The sequence below is a fragment of the Aspergillus uvarum genome (assembly GCF_003184745.1).
Source record: "Aspergillus uvarum CBS 121591 unplaced genomic scaffold BO82scaffold_70, whole genome shotgun sequence".
In the NCBI taxonomy this organism is placed as follows: domain Eukaryota; kingdom Fungi; phylum Ascomycota; class Eurotiomycetes; order Eurotiales; family Aspergillaceae; genus Aspergillus; species Aspergillus uvarum.
In genome coordinates, this window is record NW_020291367.1 from 128626 (window position 1) to 149946 (window position 21321).

The window sequence follows — 21321 nt, forward strand, 5'->3', positions numbered from 1 at the left end:
CATAAATGCATCTCCCACAAATACACCTCAGTCTACATCTGACGGTGATACCTGATTCAATTCAAATACACATTCAAATTCGAAAAACCTAAACCCGATACCAGAGTCTTATGTCACACACCCCCAATAAAAGATTTGACTCCGGCGTAGACGGAAACCGCGCACAAACGCCCTCGCTATGCCTTGCCAGCATGATCGCGAATCAAAAATGCTCCTATCAACGATGACAACAGCGTAGTATGAACGCTAGCCTATCCACCCAGAACAAAGACAACGTCTAGAGCTGCTAACTAAAGTCAACCGTTCTCTGCCGCGATCTTCTCCTCGGCCGTCGCGTCGTAATCGCCATCTTCAAACGCCGCCATCATCTCCCGTTCGAGCTCATCATCCTCTTCTTCCGGAGCCGGCATCGTGTCCGCTGGTTGGGATCCCGAAGGCGCATCGGCCTGCTCCTCCGGTTCACTGCTGGGCGATTCCGAGTTCGCTGCACTGGACACTGCTTGGGAGAGGGTGGTGCCGGGCCGCTCATACACGCGCCGAATCCGCTGCGCGAGTCGCGAGCCATGAGGGGCTCCGGCATCTTGCGCCCTGTCTCCGTCATCATCTCCTCCTTCGTCCTCCTCTTCCTCGGTATCCTCTGGACGCTTCCGCTTTTTGCTGGGCGCCGTTGTGGGTGCATCTTCCATGAAGGAGGCATCGCTGTCACTCTCGCTCTCGTCGTCACTGCCCAAGAACTCTTTCAATTCTTCATGGATGGCTGCTTGTTGGTCGGCGTCATACCCGATAGGCGATATCTCGGTCAGTCCAGACGATTGCAAGATATCGGCCGTCATTTCAGGCTCATCCTCCTCGGTGCCAGCAATCCCCGTTCCTTCCTCAGATGACAGCCATGAACTCTCCATTTCCTGGCCTGGCGAAATTGGTGGCTCGCGATCATCTGGGTGCACAGGCAAGAGATACGGCTTCTCGTCTAAGCGCTTCCATTGTGTTAAGCAGTCACTCAACCAATGCGTCCTGACGATTTTGATGTTGGGGTACCGCGTTGCAGCTCGAACCTTAGCCGTGCGGTTCCGTCCAGCCACGAGATGGGTGACTCTGGAACTGATCTTTGTACTGATAGTCGCACCAAAACTCTTGGACCAAAGGGAGATGTCCGCGTTGTGCGTATCTGTGCCAAGAGGAAGTACTCCTGTGAAAGTCAAGACAACACCGCTGAGAACACGGCGTTTGATGGCCGGCATGATGTCCTTGACGTCGGGAACTAGCTTCAAGTCGACGTCCTTCTCCTTTGAGGGTGTCTTCTCGCCCCGCAAAGCTGCTACTCGTCCTCCCAGCGCTCGTGACCTTCGCCGGTCATACTCGTCGAAGAAGTTGCGATGTACCTGCTCAAGACGAACCTCCAGATCGAACAACTCCCGGTCGTTATCCTCTAGAAGAAGATGTCTGTGTTTGTTCATCTCCGGCGAATCGTCCATGCTACTCGATGAATCACTACTTTCAGCGGCGTCTTCCTCTGCATCCAGTTCCTTCTGCTTCTGCAACAACGGTCGGTCTTCAACTTGATGCATGATCGTCTCATTTTGTGCATCGCTCTGTTCCTGCAGTAGGCGAGGGTCGTCTCCTCCACCCATCGTCACTAGCTGCTCCAATGTTGACATCTCCGGCTGATCCCCTGCTCTGGCTGTAGCCCCATTAGCATTATGCTCATGGGGCAATGCTTTTACTGCCTTTGCCGCAGACTTCTCGCCCGGTACGCTTGGAGGAACCAGTTCCTGCTTTTTGGGCAGGAAGCTGGAGTTGATATCTCCAATGCCGACGAAGAAGTCGTACGGCACTACCTTGATGAGATTGGGGCTCCAGCGCCAGACGTCCCCACGGTCATCGATGATGACCACCATCTTGGTGTCCACAGGGAACAACCGGTGTAGATTCTTGGCTGTGAGACTGCCGCTCTCGTCTCGACTCAGAATGCGATCTCCAAACAGCTTACGATCGGGATCAATGATAGCAGCAATATGTTGCGCATAGGACCGAGTACCCATGGTGTAGATATGCAGCTCAAACATCTCCGAGATGTTGTGCAGGAAAGACTCCAGCCCGGGCCGCAATTTGACATAGTACCATACTCCACGCGCTCCCGGGTCATTTTCGACCAGCTGAAACACGCGGACATCGCTGACAGCCTTGTGGTTTGGATTGTCTTTATCTTCCATCCATTCCCGCACGGTGGGGTCAACGGTTGCTTGGATGATCGTCTGGTCCAAATCGACAACAAGGGACAGTTTCCGATTCAACAGCAAGCTGCGCTTGGCATCCTCTTCCACCCGCGTCGCCTCTCTCTCGCTCACAGTCAGACCGGTGTTTTCGTGGGTCACCGGGATCGTCGCGCGCATAACATCCTGAAAATCCGAGTTGTAGGTGGATCTATCACTCAGACGTTAGCAATCCGTTTAAAGCCGAACTTGTACGTGCGCTTAAAATTCATACGCAGTCATATCCTTGCCACACTCTGCGCAAAGCCCCCCGAACTGAACCTCATGAGCACATGGTTCATCGACCACCATAAAATCGACCCTGGAACAAAGCAGCTGAAGTCAGTCTCGGCTCCCGAAATGAGATAGCAATCGAACCTCGAAAGGTAGGTTCCCGGTTCACATGGTGACATACGGCCCATTGATGACATCCCCTTTTGCAATCCTCCACTGAACCAATTCGCCGTCGACGGGTGACTCAAATTTGGTCGGAAATTTGCGCTTCACCTCGACTTTATTTCCCAGCCCGTCACCCTCGGTGACGGTGGTCTGGTAGACATACCAGAACAGCGCATCCTCCCTTTCCACCGCATCGCCGGGCTGTTTGAGCAACGACGTTACGGTGATCGGGTAGTGAAGGCTGGCTGGTAACCGAACAAGCATTTATATTGTAGCCCACACCAATCCTTGGTCCAGTAGCGAAATCAACCAACCCTCTTTGCCCTCCTTCTCATGAATGATGGGAGCCAGGGAAGCAAGGGTGGTGTGTAAAACAAACGATCAAGGAAATCGCGATGGAAGAAAGATCGAGCCGAGGAACTAGGAAGCCATGCCCGAAGCAGCAACAAAAACCAGACAACGCCTTCGGTAACCGCTGCAGCCGCTGTAGAAAGATGGAGGCAGGAGGGGAAGGATCGGAGAAAGCTGGGGTTCTGTTGTGATCCAGAGACGCGACGGGGCGATAATTGCTCGGATCGGTACTATATGTACTATTCAGGTAGGTGGGTAGGCAGGTAGAAGGTCGACCCCGAAAGTACAAAGAAAAGGCTCCGAAGCTGTGATGGTCAAAAGATGGGGTTGAATGAAAGACAACCGCGGTCAGTTCTATGGATCAGCTGGTCGCAAATGGCTCGCCACGCGAATCGAACGCGACGAAACACAAACCACGGTTGAGAAAGGCTAGCAAGACGAGCGTCAAAAGGGTAATCTATGACAAGAATACGAGAAATGATGATGATAATGATGATGAAAGAGGGTGGTAATTGGGGATGCGATCAGGAACAAGAAAGCTGCATGAGGGGAGGTGGAAGGGGAAAGTAGGAGAGGAGAGGTCACGAGAGTGGGAAGTAGGAAGTAAGTCTGGTGGGTGGGGGGGAAGATGGAGCAAGAAGAACGCCAGAGGAGCAGTAGCAAGTTTTCCGGCAAGCAGGAGCAGCAGGAGCAACTACAGCAGCAACAGCAAAGGTGTGGTTGTGGTTTGTGGTAATGCCAAGCGTCGGTCCATCAGCCGCTTGGAATTGGCCTGTGCGGGGGGGGGCGAGACTCTCGGGTTTCCGTCAAAACCACCGGCTCCCGGCCCAGACCTCGTCATCATCCATCATCCATCATCATTATTTGTTGCACAAACAAAGACGAACGAATTCTCCCGTAAGATGCTATCTCTCAACACGATCTAATCGTGCTTTCATTGTACTGGTATAGATTCATACACGATGATTACGAAACTAGTCACGGCAGGACACATTGATCGGTGGAAAAACAAAAAAAAAAAGAGCCTGGACGGAAGCAACAACTGGGTTCGAATGTGACCCATTTCTTGAATCATAACATAATAACAATGATTACTGCGCGCTAGGGGTTCGAGCTAATATATGCGATATCATCCCCTTCATCTTGCGGACAAAGCACGAGAAGACGCTTCGAGAACCCATCGTTTACTTGGCCTTAGCGAGACCAACGGCACTGTTGCCAAGGTCATAGACGCTGTACCACTTGCGCAGGAAAGAGTCTCCCAGGATAGCCAGGGGACCAACAGGCTCAGGGAAGTCCATGCCCATGAAGGCACTGATGCAAGAGCCCTGGGTCTCAAGGGTGTAGTCAAAGGCACTGATGGTGAAGTTGTGGCCGCTCAGGGCAAAGGTCACATCGGGCAGAGAGGAGCGCTTGGCACAGTCAATGGTGTACTGGCCAGTCCAGCCCTTCTTGGCACCAATCTGGGCGTTGCTGTGCAATTGTTAGCATGAGTTCCGTGGACAATTCACCCGAGGAACTTACATCATCTCAGCAAGGCTGGAGGGGAGAGCAATGAGGGAAGTACCGGTGTCGAGGATGACACCAGTGTTCTCAAGCTCGGCAACGTCATCACCGAGGGCAATGGAGTCGAGGTCGACCTCCCAGTAGGCCTTGCGGCGAAGGGGAATCTTGATCAGCTCGCCAGTGTAGTGGCTCTTGTCAACACCACCAAAGGTAGCCTCGGAGCTATCGCCCTCCTTGTTGGCATCGCCAAGGTAGAAAGCAAAGACGGGCTCGTCCAGAAGTCCCTGCTTCAACATGTTGTAGAAGGGAGGAACGATCTTGTTGACGGAAATGGTATCATAACCCAATCCGAGAATGCCGTCGAACCGGCCGAAAGCGAAGGCTAGGCCAGGCTCCTGAGTTGCCTCGGCAAAGTCCTGTTCCTTGATGGTCAGGTCACCGATGGTGAGAGTGTCCTGGGAAACAAAGCCGCTGAGACTGCCAGAGCCGTAGCGGATAGCGAACTCGCTTCCATTCTTCTTGTACGTGCTAGACGAAGACGAGTCATACTTGTTGTGAAGGTAGCAGGCAATGGAACCACACTCCGAAGATGGCACCCAAAGGTTGGAGCTACCAGTGTCCAAGACAACCTTGAACGTCTGGGGAGGGGTACCAAGCTCGATCTCAGAGAAGTCTGTTACAGAAAACGATAAGCAGCCACTCACTCGAGAAAGACTACAGAGCTAGACTAATGGAATAGGAACTTACACTGGGCGTTCATGAAGTTATCGACAAGAACATCGTGACGGCTCAGGTCGTTGATCGGGGTTTCCTGGAGTAGTTCATTGTGGATGTTGGGGCGAATGCCCATGTACTTCTGACCAAGCGCGCGAACATGGGCATCAATGTTGTGAGTAGACTTCATTCAGTAAGGTCAGCGATTCCGAGTTGGAATAGAGCTGAGCTGATTAAGAGGCCAACAGTTGCCTTGATGGAATACTTACCAGCTGCTCATCAAGGGAGACCTTGTTGAGCTTGAGCTTGTGGACTTCGGCGGAGGTGTAGCCCAACAGCATAGATGCTGTGAGCAAAGAGACGGACTTCATGATGGACGGCGACACCTGAAGGAACGACTCAAAGAGAGACAATAACGGGACGGAACGGAACGTAGAAAAAGAACGGGAGTGAGGAGAATGAATAAAGATGTCGATGATGAATGAACCAAGATCGAGGGAGATGGGAGGAGGAAAAGGGACCCGAGGAGGAAGACGAGAGAGAGAGAGGCGAGGAAGAGAGGAGGTCACGGTCACGGTCCCGGTCCGGGGGGGATGGGCGATGATGCGAGTGACTGGTTGGTTGCGGAGCGACCTCACGCCGCCTCAGGCTGTCCTGCTGCGGGCTAGCCAATGGTTGGCTGCCCCGGCTGCGTCATTGGCAAGGGGATCTTCAATCACGGGGTTTATCTCTCATGTTTAAGGTAATTAGCGCCAGCAGAGCTGCGGTGCCTGAATTCAAGTTTGATTGTTTTATCTTCAGGAATTCCATCGGTACTTCTGACTCAACATCTTTTACCAAGATACGCAGTCAACTACAACCATTTATCTCATTGTCAAACCACCATTGTTAACAATAGTGGTTGGGGAAGGCGTACGATTGTTCTTCCCCAACGCCGTTTACCGCTTCTTATCAGCCTATCTGCCGCTAGAGTGATGATGTAAGACCGCCTTGGCCTGCTGCCTGTTGTACAGTACCCGTATCCGAGTATCGTTGGTAAGTCCGCGCCCGGGACCTTGCTGGTCCGGGTGAGCAGCTGACAGGTACGGTGCCGTGGAGCTCCGGTAGCTCCCTTCTAAGTGCGGTGCTGTGCTGTACACTGTCTACTCTGCTGTAATAACAATATTAGTAGATACTCAGACAGCCTACGTCAACAATCTCTAGATACGTCAATCATTGTCTTGATGTGTTATGCCTAACAGTATTACAGCTGAGACCCAGCCTAATTGTTGTTGCAAAACACACGGCCAACTCAAACCCAGCGCTTCTTGTATACCTAATTTACCGGTAGAATTCGAGTCTAGCGTTGGTTAGTCATTAGCCAAACAGAGATACAGCAAGAAAGAAAATACGCACCTGTCAGATTCCTGTCCAGTCTTCACTTGAGCAGCATAGGCATCCTCCAAATCAGACTGGATGATGTTGTAGCGGTTCTTACGAACGGCGCGGAGACCCGCCTCTTGCATAATAGCCGCGATAACCGCACCCGAAAGCGGTTCGTTGCGCACAATCAACGAGTCCAAGTCGACCTCAGGGGAGAGGGACATCTTGGACGCTATTGTGGTGAAGATCAACCGGCGCTCACGTCGGTCGCGCAAGGACGGGAACTCAATCTTGCGGTCCAGACGACCCGGACGCAACAAGGCAGGATCCAGAGTGTCCGCTCGGTTGGTCGCCATGATGACCTTGACGTTGCTCGTTTGCTCGAAACCGTCCATCTGGTTCAAAAGTTCCAGAAGGATACGCTGAACTTCACGGTCGGCACCCGTCTGGGCGTCGAAACGCTTGGTGGCGATGGCATCAATCTCATCAATGAAAATGATGGCTGGGGAGTTCTCCCGGGCCATTCTGAAGACGTCACGGACCATGCGAGGACCTTCACCGAGGTACTTTTGCACGAATTCGGAACCGTTCACACGGATAAAGCTGGCGGTTGTGCTGTTCGCCACTGCCTTGACAAGCATGGTCTTACCGGTACCAGGAGGACCGTACAGAAGAACACCACGAGGAGGATCAATACCTGGTTCCGTCAGAGAGATATTCCCATGGTTATGACTGCGCCAGAGAATGGGGTCTAATCAATAGAAGAAGGACGAACCGATCTGCTTGTAGAGGTCGAAGTGCGTCAGAGGCAGTTCGACCGCCTCCCTGATCTCCTGCTTTTGCATATCGAGACCTCCAACATCCGCATATGTAACATCTGGCTTCTCATTCTCGCCCAGCATAGCAATCGAGGAGTCTGCCTCCGGGGGGAGGATATCAACAAGGGCGTTGGAGTGACGGTGGAGGGCGACCGAGGATGAAGGCTTGAGTTTCTCGCGGTCGAGGGTAGACAGGATGCGGACGACATAATTCGAGCCGGTCGATGACTGCACGATACCGGTGCTATTTGAATAAGAGTCAGTACTGTTATTCTTTGATTGCTGGCGTATCATACTTCTGATCGATTGCTTCCATAAATTGGCCGATGACCAAGGGAACACTCTGTATCCGCTTAATCTCCTCCTGTGCACGCACAAGCTCTCGCTTCAGGCTCCTGTATAATTGTTCATCATTAGTTATGTGACTGGTATGCGATAAAAGCGTGCCTTACCTTTGTTCATCCTTGATGTATTCCTCCTGGAGCTGGATGTACCTAAGCAAGGGTCAATACGTGCTGAGGCGACATCGACGCAGTTGCGGAACGTACTCCAAGTGTCTCTGTAAGCGCTTCAAAGTTGCATACTCATCACCACCGTCGTTTCCGGTGCCCTCCAGCGAGTCTATGTTGGGGATGGTGTCCAATGGAGCTGCCTTGGTGTGAGGCGTGACGTTGTTCGCCGGAGTCTCCACGGCGACGTCTCCCATGGCGAATGTTCAAAACGGAACCAGAAAGTTGAAGTCTGAATATGAGGGTGATGTGTCTCCTGGGACAGTGTAGTCACAACGAAGCAAAAGTCGTTAGATGCGAGCTGTAGGATAACTGGATTGATTAGAAGCTATTGCGTCGATGACATTTAGCCGGGCTCACGAAGCTCAGATCCTGGTCATGTGATCAGTCAGCTAGAAGCATCCTGTGGCAACCTCAGGCAGAACTTCCGCGGTCAGCCTCGTTCAGCAGCCATCCACAAGTGCCAAGCACAGTACGGAGTACTCGCCGTAGGACAATCTTTTGTCTCGAAGGTGCAATGGTAGGCCGGGCTCTCAACACCCAAACTGGAATATCTGATTGTCCAAAGGTATAGGCACAAATCACTCACGCCCGATGTCCATAGCTGATACCAGGTTTATCATGCTCTGAGTTTGCTAAATGACACGGTCGTTGCATGTCAGAAAATATACAGATCACTTTGGCCTTACAAAATCAGGTCGTCTATCCTCGAATAGCAAGAGAATTTGATCTTCTAAAAGACGCGCGGATACCTGAGCAAGCATCCAGCTCTCGCCAATAAGGCTAACTTTGACCATGTAGTCATGAGTTATCTATTTTTACACCTTCCAAAGATCTTTCCGAGGCAGTAGAAATCGTCATCGGCCCCCTAGCATCAGAGACTCCGCATACTGAGATATAGTAGCAAAGTTACAGTATAGTAAGCTCTCATACTTCTACCATAGACTGTTATTACAGTATCTGGTCAACCTCATTGATCATAGTAGAAGAACCAAGCAACAGACCGGGAAAGACCCAGGCGGCGTAGCAAGGAATATGTTTTGTGACCGGCAGCACCAAACCCAGAAAACCGTATCCCAACACCAAGATACAAAGCATCCAATTACCCTCAGGCCTTCGGCAAGTCCCAGGGCTCTCCTGAGCAACTTCACTTGTCTAGAGTAGGGTCTATTTATCGATCGTCTAGCATGCTTGTATCATGAATGCTTTCAGTCCGTGCCCAATTCAGTCAAGTCGAGCTCGATACGAGATATACTTAGATCGACCCAGTGGCAGCAGAAAGATTAGGGTAATCAATATATTATTCTTGCAGAAAACTGACAAGGGCTTCGGGAACCACGTAAGACTTTGTTTAAATCTCGGATATTGTCCACACCTTGAACCAAAATATGGCAGGCTGGTATGAGAGCCTACCAAGTGTATCAACCAACGATCTCTGTATAAATCTGGGCTTGTGTATACACAGCCATAGGTACTCTGCGAAGCAATTCTAATGAACCTGCTGAACTCAAGGAAGAGGCTGCTGATTGATCGACTTCGGCAGAACAAATCAGCTAGGTACCCTACTATTAGTCCTGTTCGTTTAGTACAGGTGAAGCTAACTCAAAGTCGAGCCAAGCACGGCCCTTCCTGCAACGAGCCTAGGAGAGGCTAAAATGGCCTTAATCTCTCATGACCATAGTGTGGATGTTCGGTTGATCCACACCTGCTGTTCAAATAGTCCTGGATGGTTACTTCGACTCTACGCCGTGTTGTGCACCACCTCTTACTACCTGCTTAACCGAACTTCCCATCAGTCCACTTTGGACAGTATTGACAAGAACTTCCAAGCTGGGGCGGGCCCAGCTGTATGATTGTATTTCTGGAATTGAGAGACACTGACATGGCCTATGCATAGTATCGAGAGATCTTCATTTGGCTAGGGTCTGCTGTAGTAAATTCTAACTGGTATGCTCTACAGCCTCGCTCATTTATGAGTATCATCTTGACTTCAGCTGAGCATAATGCCAATTTATTAGCTCATAAGTCAGACGAATACAGCAATGCTCATCCCACCGATAATATAAAATCTGCATATCGAGCAGATGTGATCAGCATGATTACATACTTAAGCAAGACGTCCCACGGGGTGCATATGTCCGGTCCCTGCAATGCAAGCTCCATATGCATTAGGGTGATCGACCGAGTTTGTTAATCCTGCTAGTGACATCTTTGCATCACCCTTCTCACTAGCGTTTCTAGAACACCTTCAATGTCATGGTTCCTTTTCAGTTTGCGGTTCGTATTCGACCAAGGCTATTTCCGGATCCGGCCGCTGATCCCCCGGTAGAGACACCTGAAAATTGCCACATCCTGAGGGCTTATATCCGTACAATCCGAGTTTCTATTGCAAGCTGAATCGCCCAGAACTGCATTGGACCAGACAAGTTGATGCAAATGCAAACTGCATGTACGGCTGGATAAGTAGAAATTTCGCAGTGCCTTATTCAGCAGTCGTGATTGAGAGCGGGTGCACGAGAGGTCCTTAGTCATCACCCCACAGCCCCACCAGTACCTTGATCGGGTAAATCACCCAGCCTACTTGGCCGATAACATCAGTCCCTCGTGAAACAAGAAGGCGGGAACCCACATGAGGAACACCACCATCACAGACTGTGTGATCATTCTTAGAACCTCGTATGTGATTCTGTGGCTTATACGGGTGATGTCATCGCGTTGAACTACTGGTGTCGCGTGGACAGCTGCGAAAGAACTGTCGTACGGTGAACGCCCATGAGCGGACGGCAGAATGCCACGAGCTGGTATGAGTGCACCCAGCTGCGATTTCCTCTTGAGGTATCTACCACTGTTGCTCACATACTGCTGCAGGTCCGGCATGCTTAACGTGCCGGGAAAAATGCCGCAAGTGCGATCGTGGTCGACCAAGCTGTGAACGCTGTATCTCCAAAGGGTTGGTATGCGGAGGATACCCAGAGCAGTTCAGATTTTGTGGTATCGCTAGTCGAGGAAAGTGGAAAGGGGCACGTATACCTGTCAGCAACAGAGCCTTGACCAGAGAACAGTTTTCCGCAACAGAAGGGTTATCGGACGGTGTCACAGGATCAACTTCGGTGGCTATGGCTGGAGACAGCTCGAGATCCCCCACTAAAGAATCATCTATCTCCGATGATTCCAACCAGCCGCTGGCCGAGCTTTCAGACGACATTAGCACAATCCTTGTATTACCTCTCACAGAGAGGCTATTGACGCATTGTAAGACCAGCCCTACTGGGAGCTGATGTTTTCGGGAAAAAGGAAACATTAACCGTGTCTCATAGACGATAAAGTCATCTGTCCTCATCAGATTGCCGAGGTTGGGGATAATGACAACAATCCATATAGAGCATTCATCCTCCCATTAGCACGGAAACAGATCGGCCTGTTATACGCAGTTCTAGGATTATCTGCCTCCCATCTTGGCAGGCTCATAGGGGACGAAGTAATGCACGAAGCTACTGCCGTGGAATATCGATTGAAAGCAATACGCGCATTGAGTGGGGAAATTCGAAAGAGCCAGCGGACATCACTGCGAGAAGAGGAACAGGATACAGTCCTCGCTATAATCCAACTTTTGCTACTCCACGATGTAAGCTCAACCAGTCGGAAGACCCAACATGACTGTTGCTTCAAAGTCTGGATCTGATATACATGCAGATAAGCGAATCAGGGGTATCTTCTCATGGAATCCACATCACAGGAGCCATGTCCGTATATAAACAATTGATTGCCGACGGATTGAATGGCCGCCGACAGCGCGCGGTCTTCTTTCTGGGAAACTTGGCTTGGTCTGTCACCCGTGCCGTGAGCGTCCGTGTCAATCCTACTGACGACTAACAATAGGCTTGACATCGTCCGAGCATTTGCTGGCGCCGAACGGATGTGCTTCTCCCAGGACGTTCGAGACCTGGTCGCCTATGCATGCGATGACATGTTCGAGCAGGTCAATGGAGTCCCGCGTGAAATCTTTCTAATCATTGGCGATGCATTGGAGAAGTCAAAAGAACACATGCTGGGCTGGCTGTCATGGGATGAGTATCAACTTGCCTTGCACCTGGCCAAGCAGAAGCTTTATTCGTGGAACCCTCACTGCAGGACTTATCCTACATCGGATCCCTTATGGATGGCTATAGCAGAAGCCTACAAATTTGCGTGCGTGCTGCGTATACTACGCTTAATGGACCCGCATAGACCAGCTCGCGACTCGGAGATACAGGAGTGTGTGATAAAGATCCTCGACGCGACAGCGATGATCTCATCCGATTGCTCAGTCATAGAGCTTGTCGTGTTACCTCTATTCATGGCCGGAGCGGACTGTCTGTCGCCTCATTCGCGGTATTATATCCTGGGGAGACTGCGCGAAATTGAGAGAAGGTCTGAGTTCCGGAACCCGGTACCGAACGACTTGTTGAAAAAGGTCTGGGATGCACGCGCGGCTCAAAGTGCCGACGATGATACAAACATATCATGGACGACCTTTGTAAGCCACCTCTTCCTGGTTCCCATTCACCCTAAGCTCACCGACGGATATAGACACAGGCGCCCGGGCTGGTACGGCCGCATGATTATCTTATACTTTGATCAACTGGGTAAATGGTACTGCGTACGTAAACGAGCTCAATCATTAGCAATATGGCACCCAAAGCTTGTGTGTTGTACAGGTCATGTTTGTGGAGGTGGTCATACTGGAACATTCTTTAGACATCACTCACTGAAACAGTTAGAGCGTGCTGCAAATATGGTTTGATTGATGGGAAAATATCTAGCGCGATTGTGATCATCATAGAGAGATACCGATGTGGATATAGTTTGTCTCACTCCGCCCCAAGCTCTTTTGGCTGCTGGTCAGGATCCATGCTTGTTTCTATCTTGCGTATTATGCGAGCAGGATTCCCTGCGACGAAATGGAACGGTGGTACACTCTATAAAAAGAGCCATCAATAGTCAGCGGTTAGTCTTGTACTTGGAGTCGTGAAGATCCACGTGCCTTTGTTACAACAGCTCCAGCTCCCACGGTGCATCCACGCCCGATCGTGACTCCAGCAAGGATTATGACACTGCCTCCTATCCATACATCATCTTCGATGTGCACTTCCTTGCCAGCCTCGGGACCTTCAAGTCCGTTCCTTACGGCGGGGTCCATGGGATGGATGGCGCCGTAGATAGAGACATTAGGACCAACAAGCACCCTTTCGCCGATCGTAACGAGGCAGGTGTCAAGCACAAGAAGGTTGAAGTTGAGGAATGTGCCTTTTCCCACTTTGAGGTTCAAGCCGTGATCGACAGAGATCGGAGGATCCACAAATGGGTCCGTCTCGTTGAAAAGCTTCTCATCTTCCTGGGGATCGGAGAGGGCTGGAGGGAGAGGACGAGTGTCACCAACAATACTTTATAGCACCAAGTCAGCTTGAAGAGTCGCAGAACTCAACATTGTGATGGATGGGCTTGGTGCTTCTCACTCTCTCCATAGCTCCACCTTACGACGTCGAGATACCTGACCTGCTTGATTGAACTTGTCGCATGCTGCTTTGCATCGCTGGCGGTTGGCTTGCAGGTCTGCGTCCCAGGCCCAGTAGAGCTCACCGTTGAGCATCTTCTGCCATTCTTTAGACGTTGCCATCTTGATAGGCAGTGAAGTAGTAGATTCAGATGAGAAATGATTCGGGCACTTAGTAAAAGCGGAATGCTCAGACAAGCGAAGGGGATGCTCTTATACGTTTTTCCATTTGGCATTCATGAAGATTTTTGTGCTGATAGTTGACTCCCCACGAGATCATGTTTGTTGTCACTGTATTCTTCATGATGATTCCCTCTTTCTAGCCTGTACCAGATGGGTGAAACAGCCAGCTTGTGCTGGTACGACCCGGCCAGTTGGGCTACCTTCCCGATATGGCAGGTCATCGCTTGGCAGCGCTTGCGGAGGCCGTCGATGTTTAAGTACAGTAGTACTGAGTAATTTGAGTACGGAGGTGTAAGGTTCAGTGGTAGTTACTGTTGTAGATACTAGACTCTTTGAATTCACAAACAGTCGAAGTAGTGGAAACTTATTGTTGGGTGTGTTGATCCTCCGCACAGCCCGAGAAATGTCCCTTCGTCCAACAAGACCCAAAGCCAAGCCCTGAGGACGGGAAAGTTTATTGTCATGATCAATTTTAGTCTTAGTTTTACTACGGAGTAACTTACTAGGTTGATGACATACAGTAGACGCACATGGGATGCTGGATTTATTTCATTCATTAATGTTGATACGTCGGAATACCTATCAAGTCCGTAGTCCGTAGTCGGTACCTTGGTTGACCATCCTGACATGCCTGTCTGGCTGTATATCTGTCAGGTTTGGGAAGGCGTAACTTACTGCCAACAGTCAGGTATTGCAGATGGTTCACTTCAAGAATTTTATGATCGCCTAGTCGCTGAGTACCTTGTGTTTAGACGATACCAAGTGGAACAGACCCCGGGTGAGTATACTGCCGTTCCTGACCGCCTGCTATGTCAGTGACCTCCTTTCACTGCGTTCAACTGCTACTTTTTTTTGCTGCTGCTGCTGCTGCTGCTGTTCATGGCTGGGAGTAAGATCAACTGTCTGTCATACACCACGCTTCATACCGATTTCCCACTCTCCTCTCATTCGTTATCTCGTCTCTTCTTCCTCCTCTTCCTCCGTCTCGTGTCCTGAGGTGTCGCTTCTGTGTTCGCTCTCCACGTCCTGTCTCCATTCTTGTCTTTCCTGCCAGCAACTCCACCTTTCCAAAAGGAAACCCGAAAAGCCAGACCCTCTTCTCCCCCCTCCCCCATCTCGTCCATCTCTTTCAGCGCCAAAATCGCGAAAACAAAATTACCCTGAAATTCTAAAATAAGATCCAAGATAAATTACCAGAATCCCAAGGTACTGTGAGTGTACCTACAAGGCTACATTGAACAAGGTACGCCCTGCCCGCCCATTATGCGGTGCCAGCCATTGGAATTGCTCCCACCCACACACACGCACACGCTTGCTTCACACACTCTTCCACTCCCCTCCCTCCTCCAAAACTGTGGCCACGCACTAAAGAAGGACGGGCCACCCTTTCGCCATTCCTCGGAAACTACCTTTAACCACGCACGTTGTGACGCCCTCCCTCTTTCTGTCTATGGTTCTCCGTCTGTCATGTCATAGAACTAGACGGAGGTGCAGCGCTATCTTATTGTCTACCTACTTTATCCATCTCTTGTTTGATCTGTCCCGAAGCTTTTACCCACCTGGTCCAGACCCTCCGACCTTGGTTTCTCTCTTACTCGTACTTTCCTCGTGCCAAGCTAGCTCTGAGCCCTCTAACTTGACTTTCTGCTTACTTACTGCCTTTTTCCGCCCTCAGCCACCAGTTGTTGCTGCCTTCCCGAGTCGTTTCGCCTCTGCCGGGTGCGCGCTCCCAGAACTCCCTCCCCCGAACAGTACTACTGGGTCCCGTGACCTGCTTCCTCGCCCTCGCAATCTCTCGCCGGCCCTTTCCAACCACTGCTGTTCGGGACCCGGCCTCCATCCGCTTGTGAGTCGGCATTTTTAGTTATCCAGCCTTGTCGGTATGTACATCCATCCTATCTGCCCCTTTCCATTTTCCTTCTTGATATTTTCAAATCTATTCGATCCCCTTTTCATTACCTTCCCCGCCATCATTCTCCCCCATTGCCCCCTCATCTCACGCTGAGGTGTGGTTGTTGCTTTGCTCGTGTCGCAGAGCGAAGCGCGACTCTCTGCCAGCTCTTGCACCAAGCTTGACGCGTCTGCCCCCTCCTCATCTTATCTTCGACACTCGTCGTCTCCCTTCGCATTGACGGAGGTCATGATGACTTTGAGATCCCTATCCCCCTCGTCGCGGCTTGATGATGGCTCCCCAATTTATGTGTCATTTTTTCTGATAGCTTGCTTCGCCTCGCAGATGGGTTGGTAAAACTACTCGACATGAATGCCTGGCCAGCCGACGCCTTGAACCTTCCGAACCATGACAATGGTGCTTTTCACCAGGCGACCATTGATCCTTCTCAGGCATTCCTCCAAGCCTCTCCCACTCCTGACCCGACCCAATACCAGCGCATGTTCAACGGCGTACCTCGCAATGTCTCGCCTGGCTTCCACAACCCGAACCAGGTAATTCCTTCCAAGCGGCCACGGCCAGAAGATGGTCTGTCAATGTCGCCAAGGCAAGCTCCTGGCGGCATTGCTGCCTCCCGTTCGCAAACCCCTCACCAGGTACCGTTCCCTGGGTATCAAGGTGCTGCGAACGGCGCGCCGCAATTCCCTTCGCATCCCACTCCGTATCAGCATCTCCAACAAGGAGCATCTCCGAATGTTACCCAGTCGCCTATCATGCAAGACTTCGATCAACATGGCATCCAACGGATGGGAACTGCTTCCCCAAGTCCATTCACACCAGCAGGCCCTCAAGTAGGGACTCACATGTCTCCGACGCAGTCGGACCATCCGAGCAGGGTGAATACACCCCAAAATAACACGTTCATGCCAGGGCAGCCGTTTCCACCGGGCATGGGTCCTCAATTTGCCCCCGCGCCTGCAATGACGACCGCCGGTGTGCAACCGCCAATGCAGGCTCATTATGGTGGCATGCCACAAGGCTATCAACAAGCAATTGCCGCGCAGCAGCAGCAACAACGTCTGCATGCTATGCAGATGCAACAACAAGGCCGTCCAATGGTAATGAACCCTGCCATGGCCGGAAGACCCATGGCAGCTGGTATGAACGCAATGGCGAACCCCCAGCAAATGGCAGCTATTAGGCAAATGCAGCAGACCATGGCGAAGCCCATGAACCCAGAAGGATTCATGCGGTCCCTGCAGAAGTTCATGATGTCGCGCAACCTTGTTTTGGATCCTAACCCACATGTGTGTGGCCGTCCGATTAATCTTGTCCAACTTTACGCTACTGTCATGAAACTTGGAGGGTCGAAGAAGATTACAGCCACCAATATGTGGCAAGTTATCGCCACACAGCTTCAATTCCCTCCAATGCAGGTTCCGCTGGCTGCGCAAGAAATTCGGGAGCATTACCAGCGGAACCTTGCAGCCTACGAACAAGCCTTCCTGAGTAACCAACAAAAGCAATATGCGGAGCAAATGCAGCAGTCGTCGTTGTCTCGGCAGCCTAGCGATCCTCCGGGCATGCAACTACAGTCACCAGCGGGAAAGCCAGTCCAAGGCTTCGAAACTCCACAGCAAATGGGGCACCCCTCCCCTGGTAGTGCTCCTGGTCCGAATAATGTACAACACAACGCTGCAAATGGTTTCGCGACCCCAACGCCGGTGAAAACGCAGAGCAAACAACAGAACCAGCACCGCCTCAGTATGTCGCGCCAATCTCAGCCGCCCCCGACGCCGCATGATCCCAGCACTCAAATCCCTGGGCAATCCCCTGCGCAGCGTGGCAAAGGCTCGATATCAGTTCCCGGTAAACCGGAGCCAGTAGAGCAGCCTTCTAATATGCCTCTCAAACAACCTATTGAAGATCCCTTCAAACCAATGGTGCTTCCTGAGAGCAACTTCCACGGTCCCATAGTGGTGGATGAGATGTACCAGATTGGAGAGGACATAACGAGGCTAAAGCCGAATCTTCCTGCTTTTGCTGAGCTTGGAGTCATCGACATTCATGCCCTTACAATGAGCATCAAGTCTGGAATCCATGCCGAGATGCGTGTGGCATTGGATACCCTCGCGTCCGTTTCGTCGGAGCCTGCAATTCAAGTCTCATTGGATAATTGTGACGACCTGGTAGAGAGTCTGATAGAATGCGCAGAAGATCAAGCAGAGTTCCTTGCAGAACATTCTCCTGAAGTGTCGGACTCGATGCTTCTATCCTCATATGAGGAAGTGACTCGTGGTTGCCAGTCCGAATGGACATCTTTGGCTGACGTGCCTGAGTTCGGAAGCCTTGATTACGAATTAGATCGAGCTGTTGATAGGCTCATTTGCATAACGACTATCCTGCGGAATTTTTCATTCTCGGATTCTAATTTTGCAATTTTGTCGACGCCCCCTGTTGTCCAATTCATGTCAACCATAATCCGGTACCTGGGTACTCGCAACATGCTCCTACGGACACACCAGAACACCCTGGATTTCATGAAGGACACCGTGACTTATTTGAGCAATGTTGCTCACACCATTCAGCTGCCCAGCAAAGAAGAAGCTCTGTGTCTCCTACATTTTCTTTTGTCGTTCGCTCCATTTCCAGGCCCAGTGATTGGTTCAGAAGGCATTATGTTCACATCATACAATCCGTCTGTACACAAGTACACTCCCGCGGCTGTTGACAGTCTGGCCAAGCTTCTGGCGCGGGATGAGCCAAATCGGACATTCTTCAGAACCATCTTCTCTGGCGAGGGCGGTTCGAATCAACAAGAATTGCTCACCCGTGCATTTAGCCTCGCGATATGTCCGATCCCTGACCAGCCCCGCAAGCCGCTGGCCATAGCAGATCTCCGAAAGGTCTTCCTCATGCAAGGCTTGTTGGCGGCAGACATTCTTTCAGGGTATGCAGATGGCCCTACTGCCAAAACGTGGCTCGAATCAGTGGACGGGTTCGCCATTCACCTTCTTCGACTGTCATGTCTTTTGAGCACTGAACGTGTTCCGCCCCCTCCCCCCACCAACACCCGGCAGTCTCATGCTGCAAGAGGTCAGGCTGATGAAGCTGAAGCATACCGCTCAATCATTAACCGCGGCCTGGCAATCCTTCGTCGGCTCGCAGAAAAGTCGAAGTTAGCAGACACAAATTCGACGGTGCATTTCCCCTCGGGGATTGTTCCTCGCAAAGAGAGTTTGCTAGGCGCGTTGCTAATGCCCAATATTGATCCGGGTGTTGTTCGGCAACTGCTCACCTACGCTCGACTTGCGGAGTGATAGGTTAGACTCGGAGCCAGGGTTCAAGCCACTTGCCTCGTGGCAAGAGTCGCGTGCCTGGCACCGCTTCAGTTATGCCCCTTGTTGATGTCTGCTTCTATCATGTCTTCTATTCAACTTTTAGTAAACTATATCTGCATCAGCTTTGATCTTTCCTCCATTTAACCCCCTCATCTGTTCAATTTTCCTCGTTTGGCGCCGGTGGGAAGATTTTTGAAAGGCGTGACTTGACAATGTGTGTGTATCTTGTGTGATTTACCGCTGTACAATGTTCAATACCCTCGGGCGTAAAAAAAATGAACACAATCACCACCATATATAATGCCTGAAGTAGGTCGGTCCGTGGTCGATTCGAAGCGTAGCCCCGGGGAAAGCTGCAGTTCCCTTGAGCGTGTACCCTGAGGTTGGAAGCACCGCCCGCGTAGATGGTCTATGTTTGTGACCTCCGCACGTACCATTCCAAACCCCCGAGGGCCCCGATCATGCCATACTGTTTACCATATACGAATCAAAACAAGAACAAGAGATACCCGAGTCATTCATCACAAATTACTAAGTATGTCACAAGAGACTAATGTGGAAACACCAAAGCCGTTCAGATCATTGGACAGAATACAGTGGAGATCACAAAGAGGACAGAAAAACAGAACACACATCACGCCAGAAATGACAAACAACCAGACAATAGCTCCGTACTTTAACCACGGGTTAAGAAAAGATGAACTGGAAATATGCGAAAACATAAAACACCTGGAAGAAGGTACTATGAAGAGCGAGGAATAGTACACTGTGTAATCGAGTAACGAAGAGAAAAGAAAAGAGGAGGCTGGTAGAGAGATAAATAGATGTAAAATGATGAGAGGTGGTTTCGACGATGATAAGAGTTAGGTGGTTATTTTGGGTTAAACCGAGAAGAAAAGGGAAATTCCAACCATCAGTAGCGGACTATTCGGATATAGCCTCGCCGTTTCCCCCCTTGTGATGAATATTCTGCTTTTGAGTGCCATCTCTCTTTCACTCTTATCTCTGTAGTGGATTCTCGGTTCATGGAGATGTTGATTGATTTTCCTTGGATTTTTGATGGCCTGTTTCTTTTGAATCCTTGACGCTCCGGGGGTCGATGGGAGTTGCTTGTGATGTGATAGCGTGCTATTAGTGCTGCTGTCGTTTTGGGCCAAGCTGTGGTGGATAAGGAGATATTGACATTCGTATTTTGAGGAAGGAGCGAAAAGGATCCAGAAACCAATATCAGATCATTGGTTGATAGGCTTAGAAGTTGCGCTCCGTCAGGAAACGCTCGATCTCCCGTTTCCGCCAGCCCTGAATTGATAGTTGCGTCAGTCCGATCCTTGGGTCCATGCTTGAGAATGAATAACAGGTGCTGTGCCATACCTTGACGATGATGTGACCGTTGAGACGGTTAATTGTCACCTCTGGGCTCTTGGGGGCGCGCGGGTCGCCCGACTCCAGACCCAAGTACTGTGCCAGATCCGATCTCAAAGCATCAAGATCACCCTCCGTCTTCTGCAACTTGGTCTCGCGCTTGGTACCGCCGGCTTTGGTGTCGACGTATACGGGAAGGAGGTTGGAGGCGGTACGACGGATGAAGTAGGGGAGGTTGGTGAGTTGCAGGTTAGCGGGCGGTTGCGGAGTCGTCGGCGCGCTCTCCTTGAGCGTCTGAGATTGACGGCGGTTCAGTTGAGCGATGAAGGTGCGACATTGCTGTGCGGAGGTGGGACGGACATTGAAACGCTGAGAGGAGCGGAGGGCTGGATGTCGTGGGATGGAATCAGTATATATGCAATGGCCTTTCTGGTTTATCTGTTGTGCCGGGCACAAGCAATAGCTATGCATGCTTACTGTCCCCGATGCATGGAACTAGACGGAAAGCGCTGCGAACTTACGGGCAGAAGTCAGACTAGCGGAGGAAGAGAGTGTGGAGTAAGAGCTACGCGGTCCTAGGGAGACAATGGACTGTGAGGCTTTGTGGAGGGTGAAAGGAACAGCAGTGGACTGCTTGCGAACAGCCGTGCACACCGGCAGAGACTGGAGGAAGGATGCCATCGAGATATTGGGGGGCGGTTGGAAGGGGAGGTAGGTGGGTTTGAGGTATGAGGAGATAATATCAGACAATAAAATCCAATCCAAAGGAGCTCGAGGGTCAACCCAGCGGTAAATAAGAGAAGAAAGTGGGGAGGGGATGAGGGACGAGAACATACGATCTTGAAGAAGATGAAGCAAAAGCGATCATGGATGATTTTCTTGCTTCGGCGCGGAGTCCTTTGGCTAGGCCCAGACAGGACTAGCGCGTCAACCAGCCCTCCCGCCCACATTTTCGCCAGCGCAAAAGATGGACGCCGCACACTGACTCTGTCTGCCTCAGTCTGTCTGTCTTTGCCCAGCCAGAAGAAGCCTCATTCGAGATCTTCTCGTTGTTGCTCCTTTATCTCCTCCACCCTTCTCCTCCTCCATTTTTTTTCTTC

The 21321-nt window shown here is 51.0% G+C and overlaps 7 protein-coding genes across 7 annotated transcripts; 2 read left to right on the forward strand and 5 right to left on the reverse strand.

Moving 5' to 3' along the window:
- Position 1: 1 nt before the first annotated feature.
- Positions 2-3180, reverse strand: fcpA (protein-serine/threonine phosphatase). The gene is made up of 3 exons (XM_025630478.1): positions 2668-3180; positions 2488-2574; positions 2-2424 (listed from the first exon to the last, which is right to left on the reverse strand). The coding sequence occupies exons 1-3, from the start codon at positions 2913-2915 to the stop codon at positions 297-299; spliced, it is 2463 nt and encodes an 820-aa protein (XP_025487491.1). The 5' UTR covers positions 2916-3180; the 3' UTR covers positions 2-296.
- A 728-nt stretch (positions 3181-3908) lies between these two features.
- BO82DRAFT_358402 (pepsin-like aspartic protease) lies at positions 3909-5628 on the reverse strand. Its single transcript, XM_025636279.1, has 3 exons — positions 5256-5628; positions 4527-5181; positions 3909-4475 (listed from the first exon to the last, which is right to left on the reverse strand). The coding sequence occupies exons 1-3, from the start codon at positions 5410-5412 to the stop codon at positions 4187-4189; spliced, it is 1101 nt and encodes a 366-aa protein (XP_025487492.1). The 5' UTR covers positions 5413-5628; the 3' UTR covers positions 3909-4186.
- Positions 5629-6422: 794 nt separating this feature from the next.
- On the reverse strand, positions 6423-8247 carry rpt3 (proteasome regulatory particle base subunit RPT3). The gene is made up of 6 exons (XM_025636280.1): positions 7951-8247; positions 7855-7896; positions 7699-7797; positions 7360-7646; positions 6618-7281; positions 6423-6561 (listed from the first exon to the last, which is right to left on the reverse strand). Exons 1-6 carry the CDS (start codon positions 8106-8108, stop codon positions 6543-6545), a joined length of 1269 nt encoding a protein of 422 aa, XP_025487493.1. The 5' UTR covers positions 8109-8247; the 3' UTR covers positions 6423-6542.
- Positions 8248-10542: 2295 nt separating this feature from the next.
- Positions 10543-12862, forward strand: BO82DRAFT_358404 (Zn(II)2Cys6 transcription factor). The gene is made up of 6 exons (XM_025636281.1): positions 10543-10712; positions 10780-11163; positions 11229-11536; positions 11605-11735; positions 11791-12427; positions 12481-12862. Exons 1-6 carry the CDS (start codon positions 10700-10702, stop codon positions 12526-12528), a joined length of 1521 nt encoding a protein of 506 aa, XP_025487494.1. The 5' UTR covers positions 10543-10699; the 3' UTR covers positions 12529-12862.
- A 36-nt stretch (positions 12863-12898) lies between these two features.
- On the reverse strand, positions 12899-13643 carry BO82DRAFT_395519 (sugar O-acetyltransferase; the record flags this gene model as incomplete). Its single annotated transcript, XM_025638792.1, has 2 exons — positions 13407-13643; positions 12899-13334 (listed from the first exon to the last, which is right to left on the reverse strand). The coding sequence occupies exons 1-2, from the start codon at positions 13565-13567 to the stop codon at positions 12899-12901; spliced, it is 597 nt and encodes a 198-aa protein (XP_025487495.1). The 5' UTR covers positions 13568-13643.
- A 2220-nt stretch (positions 13644-15863) lies between these two features.
- On the forward strand, positions 15864-19150 carry BO82DRAFT_358406 (putative ARID/BRIGHT domain protein (SWI1)). The gene has a single exon (XM_025636282.1). It carries the CDS (start codon positions 15887-15889, stop codon positions 18836-18838), a length of 2952 nt encoding a protein of 983 aa, XP_025487496.1. The 5' UTR covers positions 15864-15886; the 3' UTR covers positions 18839-19150.
- Positions 19151-19864: 714 nt separating this feature from the next.
- BO82DRAFT_186335 (mitochondrial 54S ribosomal protein mL49) lies at positions 19865-21052 on the reverse strand. Its single transcript, XM_025630480.1, has 2 exons — positions 20231-21052; positions 19865-20158 (listed from the first exon to the last, which is right to left on the reverse strand). The coding sequence occupies exons 1-2, from the start codon at positions 20690-20692 to the stop codon at positions 20108-20110; spliced, it is 513 nt and encodes a 170-aa protein (XP_025487497.1). The 5' UTR covers positions 20693-21052; the 3' UTR covers positions 19865-20107.
- Between the last annotated feature and the right edge of the window lie 269 nt (positions 21053-21321).

Excerpts from the sequence above, each read along its gene's own strand:
- BO82DRAFT_358406 (XM_025636282.1), top strand. The coding sequence starts at position 15,887 with ATGAATGCCTGGCCAGCCGACGCCTTGAACCTTCCGAACCATGACAAT.
- rpt3 (XM_025636280.1), bottom strand. The coding sequence starts at position 8,108 with ATGGGAGACGTCGCCGTGGAGACTCCGGCGAACAACGTCACGCCTCAC. Across the intron at positions 7,897-7,950 it reads CGCTTACAGAGACACTTGGA|GTACATCCAGCTCCAGGAGG; the intron begins GTACGTTCCGCA and ends ACCCTTGCTTAG. Across the intron at positions 7,282-7,359 it reads CGACCTCTACAAGCAGATCG|GTATTGATCCTCCTCGTGGT; the intron begins GTTCGTCCTTCT and ends TGACGGAACCAG.
- BO82DRAFT_358402 (XM_025636279.1), bottom strand. The coding sequence starts at position 5,412 with ATGAAGTCTACTCACAACATTGATGCCCATGTTCGCGCGCTTGGTCAG. Across the intron at positions 5,182-5,255 it reads TAACTTCATGAACGCCCAGT|ACTTCTCTGAGATCGAGCTT; the intron begins GTAAGTTCCTAT and ends TTTCTGTAACAG. Across the intron at positions 4,476-4,526 it reads TCCAGCCTTGCTGAGATGAT|CAACGCCCAGATTGGTGCCA; the intron begins GTAAGTTCCTCG and ends ACAATTGCACAG.
- BO82DRAFT_186335 (XM_025630480.1), bottom strand. The coding sequence starts at position 20,692 with ATGCATAGCTATTGCTTGTGCCCGGCACAACAGATAAACCAGAAAGGC. Across the intron at positions 20,159-20,230 it reads ACGGTCACATCATCGTCAAG|GGCTGGCGGAAACGGGAGAT; the intron begins GTATGGCACAGC and ends CTATCAATTCAG.
- BO82DRAFT_358404 (XM_025636281.1), top strand. Across the intron at positions 11,164-11,228 it reads AGAGAGGCTATTGACGCATT|ACGATAAAGTCATCTGTCCT; the intron begins GTAAGACCAGCC and ends CGTGTCTCATAG. Across the intron at positions 12,428-12,480 it reads ACATATCATGGACGACCTTT|ACACAGGCGCCCGGGCTGGT; the intron begins GTAAGCCACCTC and ends CGACGGATATAG.
- fcpA (XM_025630478.1), bottom strand. The coding sequence starts at position 2,915 with ATGCTTGTTCGGTTACCAGCCAGCCTTCACTACCCGATCACCGTAACG. Across the intron at positions 2,575-2,667 it reads GGGGATGTCATCAATGGGCC|GGTCGATTTTATGGTGGTCG; the intron begins GTATGTCACCAT and ends GCTTTGTTCCAG. Across the intron at positions 2,425-2,487 it reads TGTGGCAAGGATATGACTGC|ATCCACCTACAACTCGGATT; the intron begins GTATGAATTTTA and ends TCTGAGTGATAG.